Source organism: Salmo trutta, chromosome 4 (genome assembly GCF_901001165.1).
Source record: "Salmo trutta chromosome 4, fSalTru1.1, whole genome shotgun sequence".
Taxonomy (NCBI): Eukaryota; Metazoa; Chordata; class Actinopteri; order Salmoniformes; family Salmonidae; genus Salmo; species Salmo trutta.
Window position 1 is genome coordinate 2361019 of NC_042960.1, and position 25893 is coordinate 2386911.

The 25893-nt window shown below is 42.7% G+C and overlaps 1 protein-coding gene across 1 annotated transcript; it reads left to right on the forward strand.

Annotated features, from left to right (window-relative positions):
• Positions 1-3583: 3583 nt before the first annotated feature.
• Positions 3584-24796, forward strand: LOC115190791 (E3 ubiquitin-protein ligase TRIM17). The gene is made up of 16 exons (XM_029748871.1): positions 3584-3803; positions 10846-11074; positions 17184-17767; positions 18259-18354; positions 18932-19087; positions 19717-19794; positions 20007-20145; positions 21079-21129; positions 21236-21280; positions 21392-21436; positions 21542-21586; positions 21689-21739; positions 22942-22995; positions 23119-23145; positions 23386-23561; positions 23823-24796. Exons 2-16 carry the CDS (start codon positions 10936-10938, stop codon positions 24195-24197), a joined length of 2061 nt encoding a protein of 686 aa, XP_029604731.1. The 5' UTR covers positions 3584-3803; positions 10846-10935; the 3' UTR covers positions 24198-24796.
• The last annotated feature ends 1097 nt before the right edge of the window (positions 24797-25893 follow it).

The following is a 25893-nucleotide window of genomic DNA, read 5'->3' on the forward strand; positions in this document are numbered from 1 at the left end:
TGTCTTCTTTATATTGTGTAGTCTCATTATTCATGTCTGAACTACTCATGTCATTATGATGTTTGGTGTATGTTTGATGATGATTCAATTCAATTGTGAATCTAGAATCTGTCTCTTTTATATTCCCTTTTTGGAGCCTTTCTTCCTCAAGTTTCTTGTATGTTATTGTAGTAATAATGTCAAGCACAGTATAATATAATAATACTGTGTTAAATATCACTGCCCTTTAGGCTACAGTATATGATTACTAACAATGCTGAATGATGACACATGTATTTCAGGGTTAATATAGCATGAATTATTTACTAATACGTCTATTTACACACTTGTTTAAGTACTTCACTTGAATCTATTGCATGAGGATACTGTATCTTTACGAACACACACACAGGAGTTCTTTCTAGCAGTGGTTTGCTTATCTTTACTCTGTCAGAGAGATGCAAAATCTACACCTCTCACTCAGAGGCGATGGGAAAAGATAGTTGAGGTGTGGCTTGATTGAACAGTATTATGCATTAAACGTGCGGTTATTGGTTGAAATTGGGAGCCGTCTTTGTAATGCGGTGATTCGATTTATGCGAAAATATTGCAATGATTTGAATGTTTTATGAGGAAATCAGTGACTGGTCAAATTTGAAAGCTCTCGCGTAGTAATATTGTGGGTTACTGAACAGCCAAATGGAAAAGGTTAGGTCTTCATGTGTGTTTTTTTATACCTTCATACATATCATTCACAGCAGGTTGGTGGTGCCTTAATTGGGGAGAACGGGCTCATAGTAATGGCTCAAGTGGAATAGGTGGAATGGTATCAAACACATGGTTTCCATTGGCTCCGTTCCAGTCATTATTATGAGCCGTCTTCCCCTCAGCATCCTCCTGTGACATCATTACTATATGTGTCTATACACAATGATCCTGAATGCTGATTGGTTAAAACCGTATATATGTATGCAACATGATGGTTTTATGAATGAATGTGTGAAGACAAAGATCAGCCTCAATATCTGTCTATATCAGTCTGGATGAGCCCCACAACTATTCCTGCTGTTATCCTTCTCTATTCAAAGTATTGTAGTAGTAGTACTAAGAATCCCAGGTAGATGGCGCCTAACATCACACACCAAAACAGCAAGTTGTACCTCAACCCTCAAAGTAAAAACAACTGAAAACTCCTGACTGTAGGCCTATATTGTCTAATTCCATTGGGTTTGGTACACGACAAGCCCTTTTTTGCAGATGCAGTCGGGGAAATTTGACCAGTGATGGCAGCCCTTTAGTCACCGCACATTAGACTAATAATATCAGACTGACAGGTTGGCAGAAGGGAAAAAAAAATATTTGCATGGGATCGATTACACAGTGCTCTCTGCCGAGTAGGCCAAAATTCTGAGTGTGCTTTAGTCCTTTTGCCTAATGGGTTAGTCCTGCCTTTGCCTAATGGGTCAATCCTGCCTTTGCCTAATGGGTCAATCCTGCCTTTGCCTAATGGGTTAGTCCTGCCTTTACCTAATGGGTCAATCCTGCCTTTGCCTAATGGGTCAATCCTGCCTTTGCCTAATGGGTCAGTCCTGCCTTTGCCTAATGGGTTAGTCCTGCCTTTACCTAATGGGTCAATCCTGCCTTTGCCTAATGGGTCAGTCCTGCCTTTGCCTAATGGGTCAGTCCTGCCTTTGCCTAATGGGTCAGTCCTGCCTTTGCCTAATGGGTCAATCCTGCCTTTGCCTAATGGGTCAGTCCTGCCTTTGCCTAATGGGTCAGTCCTGCCTTTGCCTAATGGGTCAGTCCTCCCTTTGCCTAATGGGTCAGTCCTGCCTTTGCCTAATGAGTCAGTCCTCCCTTTGCCTAATGAGTCAGTCCTCCTTTTGCCTAATGAGTCAGTCCTCCCTTTGCCTAATGGGTGAGTCCTCCCTTTGCCTAATGGGTCAGTCCTGCCTTTGCCTAATGGGTCAGTCCTGCCTTTGCCAAATGAGTCAGTCCTGCCTTTGCCAAATGAGTCAGTCCTCCCTTTGCCTAATGAGTCAGTCCTCCTTTTGCCTAATGAGTCAGTCCTCCCTTTGCCTAATGGGTCAGTCCTGCCTTTGCCTAATGAGTCAGTCCTCCCGGAAAGCCATGAACAAACACACACCATTCTCTAAATGACTTCGCATTTTGTTATTAAGTTCATGCAGTTTTATGTTCTCCAAAAAAATGTAAAGTTGCGTAATGTTTCCACTTACCTGTGCTCTTGTCGATCAACCCAAATGTTTTTTAAGTGCATATTTGGGTTATTCAGGTCTAGTTAGATTCAGCACCTTCTAGCTATTGTCATAATGTCATAGCAGCTTAAAAACAGGTGACAGTGTAAGAGTGTAACACACCCATGGGACATGCTGTAGGCCTACCTGCTATGTCAACCAGGTTTCTTACGTAGACAATGTGTATGAATAAAACCACAAATGTTGCCGTATTTCACATTAAAACGAATCTAGCCCACTTTCAAATAACACACTTGAAATTGTCAGTCAATGTCAGTTGATCTGCTGCACCACATTCACACACAACGCACATCACTCACGTCACTCACATCACTCACAGCTGCTCAGCTAACAATCCTCTCCTTCTAACTGTGTCTGTATGGTGTCTGTTTGGCTACTAAAATTCTTCAAAGACTTACAAATCATTAACTCTTTATTTGCACACTCAAGGAATAGTATACAGTTAGCGCACTTAGACTTTATGTTTAATAGCATAACCTTGAGGCGGATCTGAAGGGGACTTGAATAGGAGAACCAGTAAGACGGGTGGTAAGATCTGTCTAACTACATGTACGTATTACCTCAATTACCTTGACTAACCTGTGCCCCCGCACATTGACTCTGTACCGGTACCCCCTGTATATAGCCCCGCTATTGTTAATTTACTGCTGCTCTTTAATCATTTGTTATTCTTATCTCTTACTTTTTGGGGGGTATTTTCTTAAAACTGCATTGTTGGTTAAGGGCTCGTAAGTAAGCATTTCACTGTAAGGTCTACACCTGTTGTTTTCGGCGCATGTGTCAAATACAATTTGATTTGATTTTTTAAGCTCTGTGTACTTTTCCTCCAAGACAGGACACCGTTGTAGTTGAATGTGCTCAGAACCACAAAAGCCTTACCTCTCATGATAACATTTAACAGGTGTAGCCTGTGTCTCGCGTGCCTAATGATATGTTATTAGGCCTACACCGCCAGACACTCTCTCACTCAAGAGTAAACACATGTAATACGGTTGTGTGCGTCAAAGGGCCTCCATCTCTGGAAAAATGCTACCTTAGTTATGGGAGTTTAGGCTAGAGAGTAAAGAGAGGTAATGCTTGAACAGTGCCATGAGTTAATCCTTACAAATCCTTTAAAGGATGTCAGACAGGTGTGGAAAAAGAGAGAGAGAGAGGCAGAGAGAGAGAGAGAGAGAGAGAGAGAGAGCAAGAGAGAGAGAGAGAGCGAGAGAGAGCGAGCGAGAGCGAGAGCGAGAGCGAGAATTAAATGCATACCTGAACCTGGTCGGCACACCTGTCTGGCTGGTTGGATTGGCTGAGGGAGGGAGGGAGGGAGGGAGGGAGGGAGGGAGGGACTGACTGTAAAGTCTGCAGTTACTCCATCATGATGACAAAAACCTCAGTCTATCTCTGGATACCTGTTGAGAGCAGTGAGGAAAAGACAGAAAGTGAGAAAAGGGAAAAAGTGTGTAACAAGGAACAACTATAGAGAGATAGAGGAGGGGAAGACTGACAGAAGACAGGACACTGGAAATTATCCACTTGGAAGTCTCAAGGACCACAGAACAGGTACTAGGTCCATCTCAAAATGATAAAGTCCTAGCTAATAAGCAAGCGTTTTGCATATATTTTAAAGCCTAAGCATATGTAAATGTGTGGAAAGTCTCAGGTGGAGACCCAAACCAAGTCCTGAAAAATGTAGAAGTACTGAGACTAGGAATGCTTAGCTATTTTGCATGTGTCTCCTTCAATATCGAACTACATTAGGCCTCACCATAGATGTCACTTAAATATCTAGCTAACAATAGCTAGCAGTAGAATGGACTCAAAAACACTGACTATTTCCCTAGTACTATTCCACAGTAGGCCTAGCTCCTTCTAGCCAGTTAGCTATTTCTCCCGTAGGTAGCTAACTTCAGGGCTCCGAAATGAAGGGTGTCCTGTTGTCCCGGTGATGATAAAATGTCTGGAATGTCTGAGAAGATTCAAACAGACTCTGGAACAGTTCTGGGAGGATAGATCCAAATTCTTACAACTACTGTACATAAAAAAACATATAATAATAATACTCTGTTAAAGCTGATGCAAGAGATTAGAACGTTTAGCTTAAACCGTTGATAAGTCATTGTTTATGCACATTTTAAGCGCATCAATGCGCACTCAGCAGTAGGATATGTGCCAATGTTCCAAAATGCAATTCATGGGAACACACCGTTCTAAAGAGCTACATTCAGGCTACACAAAATAGATTTACATACACTAGTATTCCAATGTTGACTTTTTAAGAGGCCATTTTTTGGGGTGAATTTCTGGCTCAGCCCCATTTATCTATTTCAGTAGTAGGCTACTCTTATTAGCGAATTAAATCACTGTGAATGACCTGGGTTCTCGAGTAGACCCATGTTGGCATATCAAAACATAAATAAAAATATGTAGGCTATTTTAATTTGGAATTTTCATCTTCAGTTTGAGGAGATTTAAATTGCACTTAGGGATGATTCTGGGATGGTGATAAAAACGGTTAGTCTCATTGGCCAGAAAGGTGAAGTCAACCGATTTACTCCATTACTGACTGTCTAATTATAATAGGCTGGTAGTGATTGATTACTAGTAGAATAAAACTGTCTTGATATACTGGACTCATGATGGATCTCCTCTCTCTCTTTACATTCCCATCTTACAGCCTGCAGCCACACATTAATAGATTTATTCTCCCGTTGAAAATACGATTATTTTAGCGCAGTGTGACTTCTATTAACACCATGTCACAATAATGTTTTCTGAAGAAAAAAAAACTGTCTTAACCATTGACTGTCAATCAGTTCTATAGTTCAGATTAAATCATTTGGTGTGATGAATCAATAACAAAGGGAGAAATGCAGAGAACAAGGTAAATACATTTTAGCAGTTGTAGCCAATTTAGATTGTCATTAAGGAGAGACGTCTATTGGATAAATGTGTCAACTCCACTCTTGCTGCGGAAAAAAAGGGCTAGTTTTCAGACATTGTACGCGGGTTTTGAATTGTCAACGAATTCCGACTTCAGTGCTTTCAAATGAGTTCCGACATTGAGTGCGGGCTCCTGTGGTCAGATAAAAACAAATAATAATAAATAAAAAAATATCATTTTTATTTTAAAAAATTTGCCTCTTGGCCCCCTATAGGCTCACAATTGATCAGTCACATTCATTTATTATGCAGTTTATTTGAACGTTAATAATCAGTTACCCAATCAAGGCAGGGCCAGCCCCCTACCTCCTCTCCTCCCCCATCTGATGATTAGCAGAGCGGCAGTAGGCAGCAGCAGGCTGTCTACACTCATTGAGAGCGGGCTCCTGAGTCTTCCTGTGGTTGGCGGTTGCAATAAAAAAAACTAAATATATACCACATACAGCATAATGTATATATAATATATAACCCTTAAACTCAACTCTGGATCTCAAAGCCAGTTCCACTGCATTTGTTCATTGTTCCCCACTAATCAGGGACTGATTTAGACCTGGGACACCAGGTAGGCGCAATTAATTATTAATTAGGTAGAACAGAAAACCAGCAGGCTCCGGACCTCGTAGGGTAAGAGCTAAGTACCTCTGGTATGTAATATTAAGATATATAATAAAAAATAAAGGAAATATATTATGTTTCTATTTTTTTTAAATAAAAAGTATATCATTTCTTTTGCTTTCTCTTGGGCCAACCACGGCCTGGGCCCACCACGGGCTTCTGCCCTGGTAATCTCCTGCATTAATCTGGCCCTGGTCCCTTGTGTGTTGGACTATATAGTAGTCTACCACACTTTGAGTTCTATCAACTTTAAGTCCTGTGTGACTGTGAGTCTTGTCCCACAAAATATGTGTCTTTGATAGCCTACCTCTGTACATTTATTTGCATCCAATAGATGACGGAAATGGAAGTATTACGACATTGATTTCACATTGTCTTGTCACCTGATAGTTGATGATAAGTAGTAGAAGAACTCAAGGTACAGATGCATGATGAGAGAGATGGCAAGTACCTGTGGATTTTCCTGCAAGAAAACATTAGTATGAGATAACACAGTGAAGGAAGTGAACAAGTGCATTCTATTTAAACCGTTATGGCTTTGGTCACCCAAAGCCAATCGTGTCATGCATGTCATGCATTTTATCAACAAATTCAAATACTACTAACTTATATAAAAAAGGCTGATTTGTCCCATATTTCAATCAAATATTCCGACCTGTCACTTGCAGTCACGTTGCGCTTATGCACAGAGAAAATAATATCGTAAAGATGTGGTAGCCTAAACCTACTGGTGATGTTAAACACGTGTTCTTAAATCATTTTAAAGATCTAATATGCTATGCAGAGCAGTGCATCGCAAGACATGACATAGGCCAATGACATAGGCCTATGGTTAACCAGTCATATTTTTCAAATCCTTAAGGCAAAATTCCATCGAACCTTGGAGAGGACAGTTATGCCTTACTACTTACAAGTGTGCTTCCGAGAAAGAGCTGCAAAAGTAAGGAACTAGCTGTATTAGGCGGAAATATAGAAAGTCATTTCGTCAAAGTTGAGGCTCTTCATTCAAAATATAGATGTTTTTCTTGAGACAATATGTGTGGGCATAGGCAGATATTGCAATTGGAGGATGCATTTTGTGCATATTCAATAATGATATTCAATAGGCTACATCTGTCCGTACAAACGTTGAGAAATGATGACGTAATTTAAATTTGTATTGCTCTCTGGCATCTTAAACGTGTGCACGTCCCCATGAGCTCTCTGTGTGTGTGTGTGTGTGTGCATATGGATATTTTACATGTGGCCACCCTAGTATGGCTACTGACATTAACCATAAACAAATGAAAGATAATTATAAGTACTAAGACCATGACATATTGTCATGATTGTCGTCTGGAAAGGACCAAAACACAGCGGGTTGTATACTCATCTTATTTTAATAGGAGAAAGAAGGAAAACCAAACAGACACGTATACAAAAAAAAAAATCACAAAAAAAGGATGAACAACGAAATACAGTCTTGTCAGGCACAGACAGCTAAACAAGCACAACCTCCCACAAATCACAAACACAAACACACCCTAATATATAGGACTCTCAATCAAAGGCAACTAGACAACCCCTGCCTCCAATTGAGAGTCCACACCCCAATTAACTAAACATAGAAACAGACTAACTAGAAAGAACATAGAAATAAACTAACATAGAGCAGAGCCCAAAAATAATAAATCAAACACCCTACTACATAAACCATCACCCCGAAACACATAAACAAAATACCCTCTGCCACGTCCTGACCAAACTACAATAGCAAATAATCTTTATACTGGTCAGGACGTGACAGTACCCCCCCCCCCAAAGGTGCAGACCCCGGATGCACCACATAAATAAACAAACAAAAAAAACAACAAAAATAAAAATTCCCCCTAAACTAAAGGGAGGGAAGGGAGGGTGGCTGCCGTCAACGACGGCACCTGTGTTACACCCCCCCCCCAACCCACCTATATCGGAGGCGGCTCAGGTGCGGGACGTGGACCCCGCTCCACCCTCGGCGTCGCCCACTTAGGTGGCGCCCCTGGCCGCGTCGGAGGACTGGTGGGCGACCCTGACTTCGCCCGGCTGGCGGGCGATTCTTGCTGCGCCCGGCTGGCGGGCGTCTCTGGCTGCGCCCGGCTGGCGGCGATGGCTGTGCCCGGCTGGCGGGCGGCGATGGCGGCTCCAGACTGCCGGGCGGCTCTGGCGGCTCCAGACTGGCGGGCGGCTCTGGCGGCACCAGACTGGCGAGGCTGGGCTGACGCACTAGAAGCCTGATGCGTGGGGCTGGTACAGGATGTGCCAATCTGGGCACACGCACCTCAGGGCTAGTGCGGGGTGCGGGAACAGGCCGAGTCGGACTGGGTTGATGCACTAGAAGCCTGATGCGTGGGGCTGGTACTGGACGTGCCAGCCTGGAGACACGCACCTCAGGGCTAGTGTGGGGAGCGGGAACAGGCCGAGTCGGACTGGGTTGACGCACTAGAAGCCTGATGCATGGGGCTGGTACTGGACGTGCCAGCCTGGAGACACGCACCTCAAGGCTAGTGCGTGTAGCGGGAAACACTGGACCGTAGAGGCGCACTGGCGGTCTCGAGCGCATGGCTAGCATCACCCCTACTGGCTGGATGCCCACTTTCCCCTGGCACATGCGGGGCACTGGTACTGCGCGTACCGGCCTGAAAATACCCGGCCTCGCCACAGCACCCATCACCCCAAAGCACGGGACCTGTCCAGTATGTCTCTGCCCAAAAAGGGTACGGGGAGCTGGCCTGGGGCTCCATCCTCGCCCCGCCAAACTGCCCTTGTGCCCCCCCCAAAAAAATTATTGGGGCTGCCTCTCGGGCTCCCTTACCAGCCGTGTTCCCCGGTCCTCGCCAGATTTCCTCCGCTGCTTGGTCCTGTTGTGGTGTGTAGTTCTGTCACAGCTGTCGTGGAAGAGAGAATGGGACCAAAACGCAGCGGGTTGCGTGCTCAACATATTTATTATAAAAAATGCAAACACCACGGAAAAACAATAAACAAACTAACAACAGGAACAGAGAAGCAGGCTCAACAAAAGCAGTGCTCTCAAACAACTACCCACAAGTGACAAACAAAACACACACCTATTTATAGGACTCCCAATCAGAGGCAACTAGAAACACCTGCCTCCAATTGAGTCCAGCACCCAACCTACACATAGAAAAACTACCCTAGAACATACACACAGAAATGCAAACATAGAGCAGTGACCAAAAAACCCGGAAATAATAAATCAAACACCCTACTACATAAACCATCATCCCAAAACACATAAACAAAATACCCTCTGCTACGTCCTGACCAAACTACAATAGCAAATAATCTTTATACTGGTCAGGACGTGACACATATCCTGTATGGTCATGACATAGGCTGGGTTGTTATAACATAGCCTGGGTGGTGGTGACATAGTCTGGGCGGTGGTGACATAAGCTGGGTGGTCATGACATAGCCTGGGTGGTTTTGACATAGCATGTGTGGTCATGACATAGCCTAGGTAGTGATTTGTGAAAGTGACATTGTGTGAGCCCTAAATAGCAGTTTAGGTTTACAGAGTGCAAACGAGTAAGTGAGGATTACTAGCAGTCTTATTTTGTGTTGTAAACATATTGCCTAATTATAGTGCATGTTTAAAGATGTTTCCTGTCAGGAAGAGCCTGTGGCCTAACAACAGCCTGAAAGCCTATTGATCCTTGTTTTCTCCAACCAGACCAGGTTGTTTTTACCATGTTGCAATAGGCTACAGTATCAGCGCTGGTTGAGGTCGCCTCTGTGCTGCCGGTCCTACTTCATTCCACCCCCTGTCTGATGTGACAGGTGCAGGCCTACTGTGTGTAACTAGAGTAAACATCATTCAGAGTGCACAGACCACATTCTTCTACATTATCTCACAGGCAGCCATGCTTGACTGAGACAAATGTTCCTCTGTGGAGGACACTGTGTGTGTGTGTGTGTGTGTGTGTGTGTGTGTGTGTGTGTGTGTGTGTGTGTGTGTGCGTGCGTGCGTGCGTGCGTGCGTGCGTGCGTGCGTGCGTGCGTGCGTGCGTGGGTGCATGCGTGCGTGCATATGGATATTTTACATGTGGCCACCCTAGTATGGCTACTAACGTTAACCATAAACAAATGAAAGATAATTATAAGTACTAAGACCATGACATATCCTGGGTGGTCATGACATAGGTTGGGTTGTCATGACATAGCCTGGGTGGTGGTGACATAGCATGTGTGGTAATGACATAGCCTAGGTAGTGATTTGTGAAAGTGACATTGTGTGAGCCCCAAATAGCAGGTTAGGTTTACAGAGTGCAAACGAGTAAGTGAGGATTACTAGCAGTCTTATTTTGTGTTGTAAACATATTGCCTAATTATAGTGCATGTTTAAAGATGTTTCCTGTCAGGAAGAGCCTGTGGCCTAACAACAGCCTGAAAGCCTATTGATCCTTGTTTTCTCCAACCAGACCAGGTTGTTTTTACCATGTTGCAATAGGCTACAGTATCAGCGCTGGTTGAGGTCGCCTCTGTGCTGCCGGTCCTACTTCATTCCACCCCCTGTCTGATGTGACAGGTGCAGGCCTACTGTGTGTATCTAGAGTAAACATCATTCAGAGTGCACAGACCACATTCTTCTACATTATCTCACAGGCAGCCATGCTTGACTGAGACAAATGTTCCTCTGTGGAGGACACTGTGTGTGTGTGTGTGTGTGTGTGTGTGTGTGTGTGTGTGTGTGTGTGTGTGTGTGTGTGTGTGTGTGTGTGTGTGTGTGTGTGTGTGTGCGTGTGTGTGTGTGTGTGTGTGCTGTAATACAGTGCCGACAGACAGTACCTAAACTAAAGGGACATTTACACACTCTCAATCCACCTAATACCTGGGAGCTCCTGCCCCCTAGCTGCAGAGATCCAGACAAGTAGCCCTACCAGCCAGCCCTAACGTCTCCCCAGCCCCAGCCCCAGCCAGGCTCCCTCTGAGCTGGGCAGATTCCTCTCAAACTGAGCTGGGCAGATTCTTCTTTAATGACACCTAACTCTTGTGTTCTGTTGCCCCCTAGCTGCAGAGCTAGAGACCAGTAGCCCTACCAACCAGCCCTACCGTCTCCCCAACAGAGGTCCAGACCACTAGCTCTACCGTTTTCCCCAGCATGGCTCTCTCCGGGCCGGGTGGCTTCCTCTCTGAGGATCAGTTCATCTGTTCTATCTGCCTGGATGTGTTCACCAACCCAGTCTCCACACCCTGTGGTCACAGCTACTGTCTGGACTGCATCTCCACTTACTGGGATGGTATGTATTGTGGCTTTGTATATACTGTACACTACCTGAAAAATAAATGTTTACATAGGCCTATATACTGTACACTACCTGAAATATAAATGTTTACATAGGCCTATATACTGTACACTACCTGAAGTATACATGTTTACATAGCCCTATATACTGTACACTTCCTGAAATACAAATGTACGTTTGTTTGTATGTTTACATAGGCCTATATACTGTACACTACCTGAAATACAAATGTACGTTTGTTTGTATGTTTACATAGGACTATATACTGTACACTACCTGAAATATAAATGTTTACATAGGCCTATATACTGTACACTACCTGAAATATAAATGTTTACATAGGCCTATATACTGTACACTACCTGAAATATAAATGTTTACATAGGCCTATATACTGTACACTACCTGAAATATAAATGTACATTTGTTTGTATGTTTGCATAGGCCTATATACTGTAAATTACCTGAAATATAAATGTTTACATAGGCCTATATACTGTACACTACCTGAAATGTAAATGTTTACATAGGCCTATATACTGTATATTACCTGAAATATAAATGTACATAGGCCTATATACTGTAAATTGCCTGAAATGTAAATGTTTACATAGGCCTATATACTGTACACTACCTGAAATATAAATGTATGTTTGTTTGTATGTTTACATAGGCCTATACAGTGAGGGGAAAAAGTATTTGATCCCCTGCTGATTTTGTACGTTTGCCCACTGACAAAGAAACGATCAGTCTATCATTTTAATGGCAGGTTTATTTGAACAGTGAGGGACAGAATAACAACAAAAAAATCCTGAAAAACGGTCAAAAATGTTATAAATTGATTTGCACTTTAATAAGGGAAATAAGTATTTGACCCCCTCTCAATCAGAAAGATTTCTGGCTCCCCGGTGTCTTTTATACAGGTAACAAGCTGAGATTAGGAGAACACTCTTAAAGGGAGTGCTCCTAATCTCAGTTTGTTACCTGTATAAAAGACACCTGTCCACAGAAGCAATCAATCAATCAGATTCCAAACTCTCCACCATGGCCAAGACCAAAGAGCTCTCCAAGGATGTGAGGGACAAGATTGTAGACCTACACAAGGCTGGAATGGGCTACAAGACCATCGCCAAGCAGCTTGGTGAGAAGGTGACAACAGTTGGTGCGATTATTTGCAAATGGAAGAAACACAAAAGAACTGTCAATCTCCATCGGCCTGGGGCTCCATGCAAGATCTCACCTCATGGAGTTGCAATGATCATGAGAACGGTGAGGAATCAGCACAGAACTACACGGGAGGATCTTGTCAATGATCTCAAGGCAGCTGGGACGATAGTCACCAAGAAAACAATTGGTAACACACTACGCTGTGAAGGACTGAAATCCTGCAGCGCCCGCAAGGTCCCCCTGCTCAAGAAAGCACATATACATGCCCGTCTGAAGTTTGCCAATGAACATCTGAATGATTCAGAGGACAACTGGGTGAAAGTGTTGTGGTCAGATGAGACCAAAATGGAGCTCTTTGGCATCAACTCAACTTGCCGTGTTTGGAGGAGGAGGAATGCTGCCTATGACCCCAAGAACACCATCCCCACCATCAAACATGGAGGTGGAAACATTATGCTTTGGGGGTGTTTTTCTGCTAAGGGGACAGGACAACTCCACCGCATCAAAGGGAAGATGGACGGGGCCATGTACCATCAAATCTTGGGTGAGAACCTCCTTCCCTCAGCCAGGGCATTGAAAATGGGTCGTGGATGGGTATTCCAGCATGACAATGTCCCAAAACACACGGCCAAGGCAACAAAGGAGTGGCTCAAGAAGAAGCACATTAAGGTCCTGGAGTGGCCTAGCCAGTCTCCAGACCTTAATCCCATAGAAAATCTGTGGAGGGAGCTGAAGGTTTGAGTTGCCAAACGTCAGCCTCGAAACCATAATGACTTGGAGAAGATCTGCAAAGAGGAGTGGGACAAAATCCCTCCTGAGATGTGTGCAAACCTGGTGGCCAACTACAAGAAACGTCTGACCTCTGTGATTGCCAACAAGGGTTTTGCCACCAAGTACTAAGTCATGTTTTGCAGAGGGGTCAAATACTTATTTCCCTCATTAAAATGCAAATCATTTTATAACATTTTTGACATGCGTTTTTCTGGACTTTTTTGTTGTTATTCTGTCTCTCACTGTTCAAATAAACCTACCATTAAAATTATAGATGATAATTTCTTTGTCAGTGGGCAAACGTACAAAATCACCAGGGGATCAAATACTTTTTTCCCTCTGTATACTGTACACTACCTGAAATATAAATGTTTACATAGGCCTATATACTGTACACTACCTGAAATATAAATGTTTACATAGGCCTATATACTGTACACTACCTGAAATATAAATGTTTACATAGGCCTATATACTGTACACTACCTGAAATATAAATGTACATTTGTTTGTATGTTTGCATAGGCCTATATACTGTAAATTACCTGAAATATAAATGTTTACATAGGCCTATATACTGTACACTACCTGAAATGTAAATGTTTACATAGGCCTATATACTGTATATTACCTGAAATATAAATGTACATAGGCCTATATACTGTAAATTGCCTGAAATGTAAATGTTTACATAGGCCTATATACTGTACACTACCTGAAATATAAATGTATGTTTGTTTGTATGTTTACATAGGCCTATACAGTGAGGGGAAAAAGTATTTGATCCCCTGCTGATTTTGTACGTTTGCCCACTGACAAAGAAACGATCAGTCTATCATTTTAATGGCAGGTTTATTTGAACAGTGAGGGACAGAATAACAACAAAAAAATCCTGAAAAACGGTCAAAAATGTTATAAATTGATTTGCACTTTAATAAGGGAAATAAGTATTTGACCCCCTCTCAATCAGAAAGATTTCTGGCTCCCCGGTGTCTTTTATACAGGTAACAAGCTGAGATTAGGAGAACACTCTTAAAGGGAGTGCTCCTAATCTCAGTTTGTTACCTGTATAAAAGACACCTGTCCACAGAAGCAATCAATCAATCAGATTCCAAACTCTCCACCATGGCCAAGACCAAAGAGCTCTCCAAGGATGTGAGGGACAAGATTGTAGACCTACACAAGGCTGGAATGGGCTACAAGACCATCGCCAAGCAGCTTGGTGAGAAGGTGACAACAGTTGGTGCGATTATTTGCAAATGGAAGAAACACAAAAGAACTGTCAATCTCCATCGGCCTGGGGCTCCATGCAAGATCTCACCTCATGGAGTTGCAATGATCATGAGAACGGTGAGGAATCAGCACAGAACTACACGGGAGGATCTTGTCAATGATCTCAAGGCAGCTGGGACGATAGTCACCAAGAAAACAATTGGTAACACACTACGCTGTGAAGGACTGAAATCCTGCAGCGCCCGCAAGGTCCCCCTGCTCAAGAAAGCACATATACATGCCCGTCTGAAGTTTGCCAATGAACATCTGAATGATTCAGAGGACAACTGGGTGAAAGTGTTGTGGTCAGATGAGACCAAAATGGAGCTCTTTGGCATCAACTCAACTTGCCGTGTTTGGAGGAGGAGGAATGCTGCCTATGACCCCAAGAACACCATCCCCACCATCAAACATGGAGGTGGAAACATTATGCTTTGGGGGTGTTTTTCTGCTAAGGGGACAGGACAACTCCACCACATCAAAGGGAAGATGGACGGGGCCATGTACCATCAAATCTTGGGTGAGAACCTCCTTCCCTCAGCCAGGGCATTGAAAATGGGTCGTGGATGGGTATTCCAGCATGACAATGTCCCAAAACACACGGCCAAGGCAACAAAGGAGTGGCTCAAGAAGAAGCACATTAAGGTCCTGGAGTGGCCTAGCCAGTCTCCAGACCTTAATCCCATAGAAAATCTGTGGAGGGAGCTGAAGGTTTGAGTTGCCAAACGTCAGCCTCGAAACCATAATGACTTGGAGAAGATCTGCAAAGAGGAGTGGGACAAAATCCCTCCTGAGATGTGTGCAAACCTGGTGGCCAACTACAAGAAACGTCTGACCTCTGTGATTGCCAACAAGGGTTTTGCCACCAAGTACTAAGTCATGTTTTGCAGAGGGGTCAAATACTTATTTCCCTCATTAAAATGCAAATCATTTTATAACATTTTTGACATGCGTTTTTCTGGACTTCTTTCTCTCGGAGGACCTGAGCCCTAGGACTACCTGGCATGATGACTCCTTGCTGTCCCCAGTCCACCTGGCCATGCTGCTGCTCCAGTTTCAACTGTTCTGCCTGCGGCTACGGAACCCTGACCTGTTCACCGGACGTGCTTGTTGCACCCTCGACAATTACTATGATTATTATTATTTGACCATGCTGGTCATTTACGAACATTTTAACATCTTGACTATGTTCTGTTATAATATCCACCCGGCACAGCCAGAAGAGGACTGGCCACCCCTCATAGCCTGGTTCCTCTCTAGGTTTCTTCCTAGGTTTTTGGCCTTTCTCAGGAGTTTTTCCTAGGGAGTTTTTCCCAGCCACCGTGCTTCTTTCACATGCATTGCTTGCTGTTTGGGGTTTTAGGCTGGGTTTCTGTACAGCACTTTGAGATTTCAGCTGATGTACGAAGGGCTATATAAATAAATTTGATTTGATTTGATTTGATTTGATTTTGTTGTTATTCTGTCTCTCACTGTTCAAATAAACCTACCATTAAAATTATAGATGATAATTTCTTTGTCAGTGGGCAAACGTACAAAATCACCAGGGGATCAAATACTTTTTTCCCTCTGTATACTGTACACTACCTGAAATATAAATGTACATAGGCCTATATACTGTACACTATCTGAAATGTAAATGTTTACATAGGTCTATATACTGTAAACAACTTGAAATATAAATGTTTACGTAGTCCTATATACTGTAAATTACCTGTAATATAAATGTACATAGGCCTATATACTGTACACTACCAGAAATATAAATGTTTACATAGGCCTATATACTGTACACTACCTGTAATATAAATGTACATAGGCCTATATACTGTACACTACCTGAAATATAAATGTTTACATATGCCTATATACCGTAATTTCCGGACTATTAAGCGCACATGAATATAAGCCGCACCCACTGAATTTAAAAAAATATATTATTTTGAACATAAATAAGCCGCACATGTCTATAAGCCGCAGGTGCCTACCGGTACATTGAAACTTATTAACTTTACACAGGCTTTAACGAAACACGTCTTGTAACAAAAATAAATAGGCTTCAACGAAGCACGGCTTGTAACAAAAATAAATAGGCTTTAACGAAACGCGGCTTGTAACAAAAATAAAAGGCTTTAACGAAGCACGGCTTGTAACAAAAATAAATAGGCTTTAACGAAACACGGCTTGTAACAAAAAAAAATAGGCTTTAACGAAACACGGCTTGTAACAAAAAATAAAAACTAGCAGTAAACAGTAGCCTACCAAGAAAGTCATTGGTCACTATCTTCCTCCTCCTGTGCACTGAAACCACTGAAGTCATCTCCTTCGGTGTCGGAGTTGAATAGCCTCAGAATTGCTTCATCCGATATTGGATCATTTTCATTGTCGCTCTCGTCACTTTCATCCGGAGGCAAATCCCCCGCTGAGCCCTCTTCAACACGCAGCAGTCCAGTCGAAACCCATTGATGATAGTGGATTTTTTGACAATGCTCCACGCTGTCAGGACCCACAAATTTGAAAGCGGGAAAAATCCATATATTAGCCGCGTCATTGTTTAAGCCGCGAAGTTCAAAGTGGGGGAAAAAAGTTGCGGCTTATAGTCCGGAATTTACGGTACTGTATACAACATGACATGTAAATGTTTACAAAGGCCTATATACTGGAAATTACATGTAATATAAATGTACATAGGCCTATATACTGTACACTGCCTGAAATATAAATGTACGTTTGTTTGTATGTTTACATAGGCCCTATACATGCAACAACTTACATCCATGCAACCTTATTGGTTGCTTTCTATTAGTAGGCCTATTTCATCACGCCCCTATTCAGAGATCAAGTGTATTCCGCCATGTGAAAGAATTAAGTGAAGTGTAACTTGTTGTTGAAGGGGGAGGAGGGAAGACGTGTGTCTGCCCGCTGTGTAAGGAGAGCTTCAGGAAGAGGCCAGACCTTCACATCAACCGCACCCTGAAGGAGATCACCGAGCAGTTTAAGAAGATGGCGGACGGATTGGACAGGTGGCCCATGGTGATTGAAGGAGGGATTGGGAGTCAAGGTTGGGGTGGCGGTGGTAATGAGGGGGTGTCAAACGGGGTTGAGCGTCCTACGGTCCCTCAAAGACCCCCAGGGATGGGTGTGATGCCTGGGGATTTGTTGTTGGAGATGAAGACCAGGTTCCAGCGACCTTCGAACTCCAGAACCCCTCCGCCTGTCCTCCACCCTCACCCGACCTCACCCTTCTCCTCCAACACCACCGCCCTCTCGTCCCCCGCCCCTCCTGTCGCCCCACGCAGATACACCCTGAGCGGGCCGGCGGATTCCTCCGCCGATGCGCCTCTCTGTCCTGAACACCAGAGGGTGCTGGAGTTCTTCTGCCGGACCGACCAGACGTGTGGGTGTGCCGTGTGCATGGAGGGAGAGCACCACGGACACCAGGTTATACCGGCCAAGAGAGAGTGGCTCATCAAGAAGGTAAAGAGAGGGACAGCGGTGGAGGAGCACGTGTGTGAACTAATTCTGATGGAGATGTAGGATATTCCAATTGCAATGCTACTACTGTAGATTTGATTAAATTCATGAAGTGAAATGAAAACATACTGTATTAACCAAAGCTATAGAGTCCGTTTAATCAACTCTACACTAAAGACCCTGGGTGTTTGAAACATTGTTCAAATTGTATTAATCACACGCTTCGTAAATAGCCAGTGTAGACTAACAGTGAAATGCTTACTTCTCTCTTCCAAACAACGGAGAGTGAAAGCAAATAGAGAAATAATAGAAAAGTTAAACATGTAATAATAAAAGTAATAATAGATAGACAATGAGTAATGATAACTTGGCTATATACACGGTGTACCAGTAGCGAGTCGATGTGAAGGGGTACGAGGTCATTGAGGTAGATATGTACATATTAGGAATAAGTACATTGCAGTATGTTGACTCTGGTCTGTTTCTGTATGCAGTCTCAGTTGGACATCACAGAGGCGGAGCTGAGGGACATGATCACACAGAGAGAAAAGAAGGTGGAGGATATCAGGACATCACTGAAGGACATACAGGTGGGTCTCTGGAACACACACACACACAGACACACACACACACACACACACACACACACACACACAGTACACACACACAATACACACACACACATAACACACACACACAGTACACACACACACAGTACAGACACAATACACACACACAGACACACACACACAATACACACACACACAGAACACACACACACAGTACACACACACACAGTACAGCCACAATACACACACACAGACACACACAGAGACACACACACACAGTACACATACACAATACACACACAGAGAACACACACACAGACACAGTACACACACACACAGACACAGTACACACACACATAACACACACAGAACAAACACACAGACACAGTACACACACGCACAGAACACACACACAGACAACGAACACACACGCAGATACAGAGCTGTTGTATCTTTGTCTTTTTTCCCTCTCTCCCTGCTCTCTCTCTTCTCCTTCCTCCTCTCTCTCTCTCTCTCTCTCTCTCTCTCTCCCCTCCCCTCTTTCTCTTTCCTCCCCCTCTCCCTGCACCTCATCATCCCCCTCTCCCTCTTTCCCCAGGCGTGTGCGGAGCATGAGACAGCGGGCAGCATGCATGTGTTCTCTGCCCTGGTGAGCTCTGTGGAGAGGAGCCAGGCAGAGCTGCTGGAGATGATAGAGATGTCACAGCGGGCTGCACAGCACCGAGGACACACCCTCATCAGAGACCTAGAGCAGGTCTCTTTTTATTCATTCATTTTATTTCAGTGAATGGTTTATTTCAGAGAGAATGGTTTATTTCAGAGAGAATGGTTTATTTCAGAGAGAATGGTTTATTTCAGAGAGAATGGTTTATTTCAGAGATAATGGTTTATTTCAGAGAGAATGGTTTATTTCAGAGAGAATGGTTTATTTCAGAGAGAATGGTTTATTTCAGAGATAATGGTTTATTTCAGAGAGAATGGTTTATTTCAGAGAGAATGGTTTATTTCAGAGAGAATGGTTTATTTCAGAGAGAATGGTTTATTTCAGAGTGAATGGTTAATTTCATCAAGAGGACAATGATATCAATAGCAGCGAAGGCGGAGTTATTTTATACAATTTACAATCGAAGAACTAGACATCGACACAATATTATTAAAACTTAAATCTCACAAAATGTGATGCATTGTACTAGATTTGGCTAAACAGCTCATTTACATCTTCAGTAGGTGATCAATAAAATAAATTCATGCTGCTATTTTTTTTTGCTACTGATATTGGTGATTGTTGTCTTTGTGACTGTGTTGCTGCAATGGTTGACAAACCAATTTCCCTATGGGATTATTAAAAATAAAGTATTTATTCTCTTTTCTTTCCTATCATAGGAGATCTCTGAGCTGAGGAAGAGAAGCGCCACCCTCACCCAGCTAGCCCAGTCTGACGACTACGTACTTTTCTTCAAGGTTAGAGACTCTTTCTGTTCATCACATCTTTTTTTTCTTTATTGATCCTTTTCAACAATTTCTACCTTTTTTTAAACAGTTTTTTCCTTCAGTTATCTTAGTTACAAGGTAAGAGGTACTTTTCCTTTCCATTCTCTTCATTTAAAATGATCTTGCTACTTGTTTTTTTTCTAATTAATTTATTCCTCCATTCTCTTTATTCCTCTTCTCAGACATTCTCCACCCCGCCTCAGACCAGGGATTGGTCGGATGCTGTCGTGACCTCTGACCTCACCTCAGGGGCAGTGCTTCTGACTGTCAATCAAATGGTGGAGCGGTTTCGGGAGGAGCTCAAGAGACTGCCGGAGATCTGTGAGTTATGGCTGACCGTTGTAGAACTCCTATACATTCTATCTATGAGTACTATCAGTTTCCCAGTGGGCAAAACTGGTTGAAATTACATCAAGATTTCACCACTTTTGCTCGCTGGGTTGTTGCAAGTGACACACAGAGAATATCACCAATACTGTAGTGTTGAGACAGTCTAACTTTACCTTATGAGCACTACTAGGCTACAATACTGTGGTGTTGTGGCAGTCTAACTTTACTTTATGAACACTACTAGGCTACAATACTGTAGTGTTGAGATGGTCTAACTTTACTTTAAGAACACTACTACAATACTGTAGTGTTGTGACGGTCTAACTTTACTTTATGAACATGACTAGGCTACAATACAATATGTAGAGGATGATGTAGACCAGCGATTCTCAACTGGTGGGTCGTGACCCAAATATAGGCCGCAAGCGGTTTTGAATGGGTCGTGTGTGTGTCAGGAAAATAAATAAAAAACATAATAAAAAAATACTCCAGTCTGAACTTAAACGACATAAACCAGGTAGAAAGTGTGTATAAATGATAATGAACTTACATTTCTTTAATAATTTAATCTCTGAACAATTTTTCTTCAATCACAGTATTTTCAATATAAAGCTATTAGCAGAACTATTTTGGTTGATTTTGTTGTCTCAAACCAGTGAGTTTATTTACAATCTTCATCAAGAACATGGGCAAAATGTATTTATTGACAATGAAAGAGGTGGGAATGTTGTTCCCTTTTCATATAATTGCTATATTTAATATCATTACAGCATTAAACATTTTTTTCAGATTATATTTTGCCGATTATTTTTCCCAATGCAAATATTGTGTCGTGACTGAGACAACCTGGTTAATTTGGGGTCCCAAGGCAAAACCAGTTGAGAACCTATAGACCCATACGCTGTATTGTCTTTTGTTGGCCAGGTCTGCGTCCTCAACCTCAAACAGACCAATCCGTGGAGAGATATATTCCATGTAAGGTTTACACGCTCAAAGTACCATCCCATCTGTATCTTTTTATTTTAATTATGATGTAATATGTGTCTGATATTGATTAATGCATTCTCTTATGTTTGGCCAGGGTTGCGTCCTCAACCAGACCAATCTGTGGGAAGATATAGTCCAAGTATGATTTTCATTCATGCCTGTGTCACACTCAAAGTCCCAGCTCCTCCCATTCTGTGTGTCTAATAATCTATACGGTATTGATTTGATGTATTCTCTTTTGTTTGGCCAGATTTGCTTTCTCAACCAAACCATGCTGTAGGAAGAAATAGTCCAAGTAAGTCCAACATAACATGCATGTCTCTGTCACACTCACAGACCCAACATATGTCTAATAATTCATACAGTAATTCATTTCCTGTATTCTATTTTGTTTGGCCAGATTTACCTTCTCAACCAGACCAGTCCCTGGGAAGAAGTAGTCCAAGTAAGATTTTAATTAATTCACGGCTGCTTCTGTCACACTCATCCCTTTCCATTTGTTTCTAATAATAATACTGTATTTGATTACATGATGTTGTTTTGCCAGGTTTGCGTTCTCCACCTCCACCAGAACACTCTGTAGGAAGAGATAGTCCAGGTTTGGATTCATTCATGTTTATGTCACACGCACAGGCCCGTTCCATATGTGTCAGTTACCAATGATACATACAGTGTCTAATTAAGTGATAATGACCGAGAAGGCGGTGTTTGGAGAACAAATTGGCACAGGTGTTGTTAGGCCCGAGACGAATATATCCTCCAAACACCGGCTTCGAGGGCATTGTCACTTTTATACAACGGGTTACCAACATATTCAAATAATGATTGACATGTTTTCATTAAAAATGTTATCTTGATTAATTTATTCAAATTATTTCATCCTTCCACAAGATATAGTCCCGACACAGATCTAGGGTTGCTACCCAAGCCGGCTGGTTGTTCATTCTATCGGTTCCACCCAGCTGTTCAGTTCTGTATCTATGAATGCGATCCAGTCGTTCGTTCTAAATGTTCCATTGCCATACTGGCTGGAAACTTCTTATCCCTTGCTTGCTAGCTAGCCAACTACGGCTAACTTACAGTCACGTCAAACACTGCAGCCAGAATATCAACAGTAGCTGCATTAGCGTTAGTTTAAGCTGTTTTCTAGTGACATTTATTTGGATACATCCACAACAATGAGCTAATGAGGTGTGATTTTGCCTGGCATAGAACATTTTCTATCTCATCAGGACACTGTTGTTCAGAGGAGCTAGCCAACAACACAGCTAACAATATCTTCAAACTGAAACTGGAAAGACTGCAAACTAGCTGCACTTCATCTCGTTTTACCTTTTTTCAATTGTCATTTCTTGCAATACTGTATACCCACTGCCAGCTGACTCATGATTTCGACTGGCTGAGAAACACTCGTCCCGACTCCCGACACGTTCATTACTATTGGACAGCTGGAGATCAAATTTGAATATTGAAACAATGTTGCAAATGTCGGAGATACAGACAGCAAGGTTTATACAAATCTCCGCTGTTGAAAACTAAATGTTAGTCTAAAATAAATGTGAGATCATGTCTAGATTATTTTTATAGTAGAGATCAAGTTCATAACTGTCCTGCCTGGGCTGATGAGACAGTGGATTGCGCAGTCAGATGGAACAGAGTAAATAGGTATTTTAACGTGATAGATTTAGCCGGTGGTAACTTGTGGAATAGACACTGGCTGGAATGCGATTTTAACCAATCAGCATTTAGGATTAGACCCACCCGTTGCATAATTACATGTATTCTCTTTTGTTTGGCCAGATTGGCTTTCTCAACCTCAACCAGACCAGTTAGTGGGAAGAAATCCAAAACCAAGTATGGCTTTGATTCATTTATTAACTCAAAGTCCCAGTCATGTGATAATACATACAGTATTTGATCAGGGGTTAGATGGTTTAACAGCTCTCTCTCTCTCTCTCTCTCTCTCTTACACTCCAGAGGTGAGGAGAGTGCAGGAATATGCAGGTATGTACTTCCTTCTTCCTGTATCATGTTCTCTGTGTTCATGTGTCAAGCACATCATTGCTAGATATAGACACAAAACTGCTGATTGAACTCTTGATTGGTGATTGATTACTTTTTCTCCCTCTTTTTCTCTGCCTCTGTTCTCTCTTTCTCTCCCCCACTCATTTTCTCCCTCTGTATGTCTCTCTCTCTCTGCCCCCTCCCCTTCTACCTCACCCTCTCCCCTCCTCTCCTTCTCAGTGGATGTAACCCTGGACCCTCTCACTGCCCACCCCCGCCTGCTCATCTCTGATGACGGCAAGCAGGTGCGCTGCTGGGACCGCTACCAGCCCGTGCCGGACGGCCCCGAGCGCTTTGACCGTGTGGTCTGCGTCCTTGGGCGCCAGGCCTTCTCTTCAGGACGCCATTACTGGGAGGTGAGAACAGAAGCAGGGCTAGTTTCATTCCAACAGCCATTAGGCTGTTGAACAGTGGGTCATAATGGGGCCCGATAGATGGCGGGACTGTATGCAAGGGATTATGTGAATATATATGTGCTCACTTTCCAGTGTTGTTGTATTGCATGATATTGTATTGTAGTATATTGTAGTGTATTGATTATAGATTTTGGGTGATTTGTATTCTGACCTCACAAAATGAATGTAAATGGACAATAAAGGTATCGCATTGTATCGTAGGTGGAGGTGGGTGGGAAGACGGACTGGGACCTGGGCGTGGCTAGTCACTCCATCAGCAGGAAAGGGAAGATCATAGTAAGCCCCGCCCACGGCTACTGGTTCCTGAGTCTCCGGGATAAGAACGACTACGCGTTCCGAACGGAACCGTCGACAGCGCTGGGCCTCAACCACAAACCCAACCGTATAGGGATCTACGTAGACTGTGATAAGGGACAGGTGTCGTTCTATAACGTGGACGCTAAGATGCTCATCTATACATTCACCGACAGCTTCTCGGATGCCATTCATCCCTTCTTCAGCCCTTGCACCAATAAGTCTGGCAGGAACGAGGCGCCGCTCATCATTTGTCCTGTCTCGATGCCTCTGGTGGACTGAGATGGGTTTTTAGATTTTTTGTTCATTCCTAAAGGTAGTTTCCTTCAGTCTGTCCTTGTTCAATGTTCTTCACTGAGCCAATAGGATGGGACTGGATAGGTCAAATATGGTGGAAGCTATAGTTGATGCGCCCAATATACCCAGATGTCTCATGTCAACATAAAGAAGTGAACAAGGCCAGAGGAGAGGGAACAATTTTCTGGAATGAAATACAGTCTCTTAGAACTATTCATAATGACCTCCTGTGTTCTATGGAGCTGACCAATGGATAATCTGGATACTGAGTCTGGATTGGACTGATAGTTTTGACCAATACAACCGACTACAGTCCATCAGTCTGAGAATTAAGGATTTCACCATCTGTCCTTATCACACGATGGATTAATCTGTCTATATTGGGTCATATGTATCTCAAATGGCACCCTATTCCCATATAGTCTGCTTCTTTGACCAGAGCCCTATGGGCCCTATGTATTGCATTACTATAGGGAATAGTGTCTTATTTGGGACATAACCACAGTCATACAAATAAAACATATTACTTGTATATTACAATCCAGTTTTTGAAGGATGTTCACAATAAACCAAATGTAAACTATGTGGACTGGGAGCCACCGAGGAATACCCAGAGACAAACACAAAGAATCCTTTATGAGCCAGTCAATTTAGTCATCGTATTCTACACAGAGTGGACAAAACTTTAAGAACACCTGCTCTTTCCATGACATAGACTGACCAGGTGAATCCAGGTGGAAGCTATGAGCCCTTACTGATGTTACTTGTTAAATCCACTTAAATCAGTGTAGATGAAGGGGAGGAGACAGGATAAATATGGATTTTTAAGCCTTGTTACAATTGAGACATTGATTGCGTATGTGTGCCATTCAGAGGGTGAATGGGCAAGACTAAAGATTTAATGAGGTATGGTGGTAGGTGCCCGGCTCACCGGTTTGTGTCAAGAACTGCAACGCTGCTGGGTTTTTCACGCTCAACCGTTTCCCGTGTGTATCAAGAATGGTCCACCACTCAATGAATGTTCTGCCAACTTGACACACCTGTGGGAAGAATTGTAGTCAACATGGGCTTGCATCCCTGCGGAACACTTTCAACACCTTGTAGAGTCCATGCCCCGACAAAATTGAGGCTGTTCTGAGGGCAAAAGGGGGCTGTGCAACTCAATATTAGGAAGGTGTTCTTAATGTTTGCTACACTCAGTGTATATACTGTATATAACTAACACCATCTAAAAAGAAGTCCCCTTGGTTGTGTTGGCCATCACTAATGCAGAATTACTGATCTTAAACAGACAGCACAATGATCACTGACTTCTGTTCAGATTGTGTAAATGGACATCAAACATATATCTATAATTACAATTTATGGAATTTGGGGATTGAACCTACCATATTGGATAGCCTGGGGTGAATGAGACTGAATACTTTTTGGAAAACTATATTAGTGACAGAATATATTTTAATCATGTTGTAATAGGAGTTCAATTGGAAGCTAATCTAATAAATCATTGCATGAATTTTTCTAAAATAACCCTGACCTTGAGATGTCCATCACATATCTTCTTGAACTTTCTAGTACAGTATTTTGTAGGCTATTATATTATACCCTATTAGAGCCTATTAAATGAGCGTATTCAATAAAGCTACAAATAAAATATTTATCCAATTGATAGGCAGCATTT

Excerpts from the sequence above, each read along its gene's own strand:
- LOC115190791 (XM_029748871.1), top strand. The coding sequence starts at position 10,936 with ATGGCTCTCTCCGGGCCGGGTGGCTTCCTCTCTGAGGATCAGTTCATC. Across the intron at positions 21,437-21,541 it reads TGTAGGAAGAAATAGTCCAA|ATTTACCTTCTCAACCAGAC; the intron begins GTAAGTCCAACA and ends TTGTTTGGCCAG. Across the intron at positions 22,996-23,118 it reads GGGAAGAAATCCAAAACCAA|AGGTGAGGAGAGTGCAGGAA; the intron begins GTATGGCTTTGA and ends CTTACACTCCAG.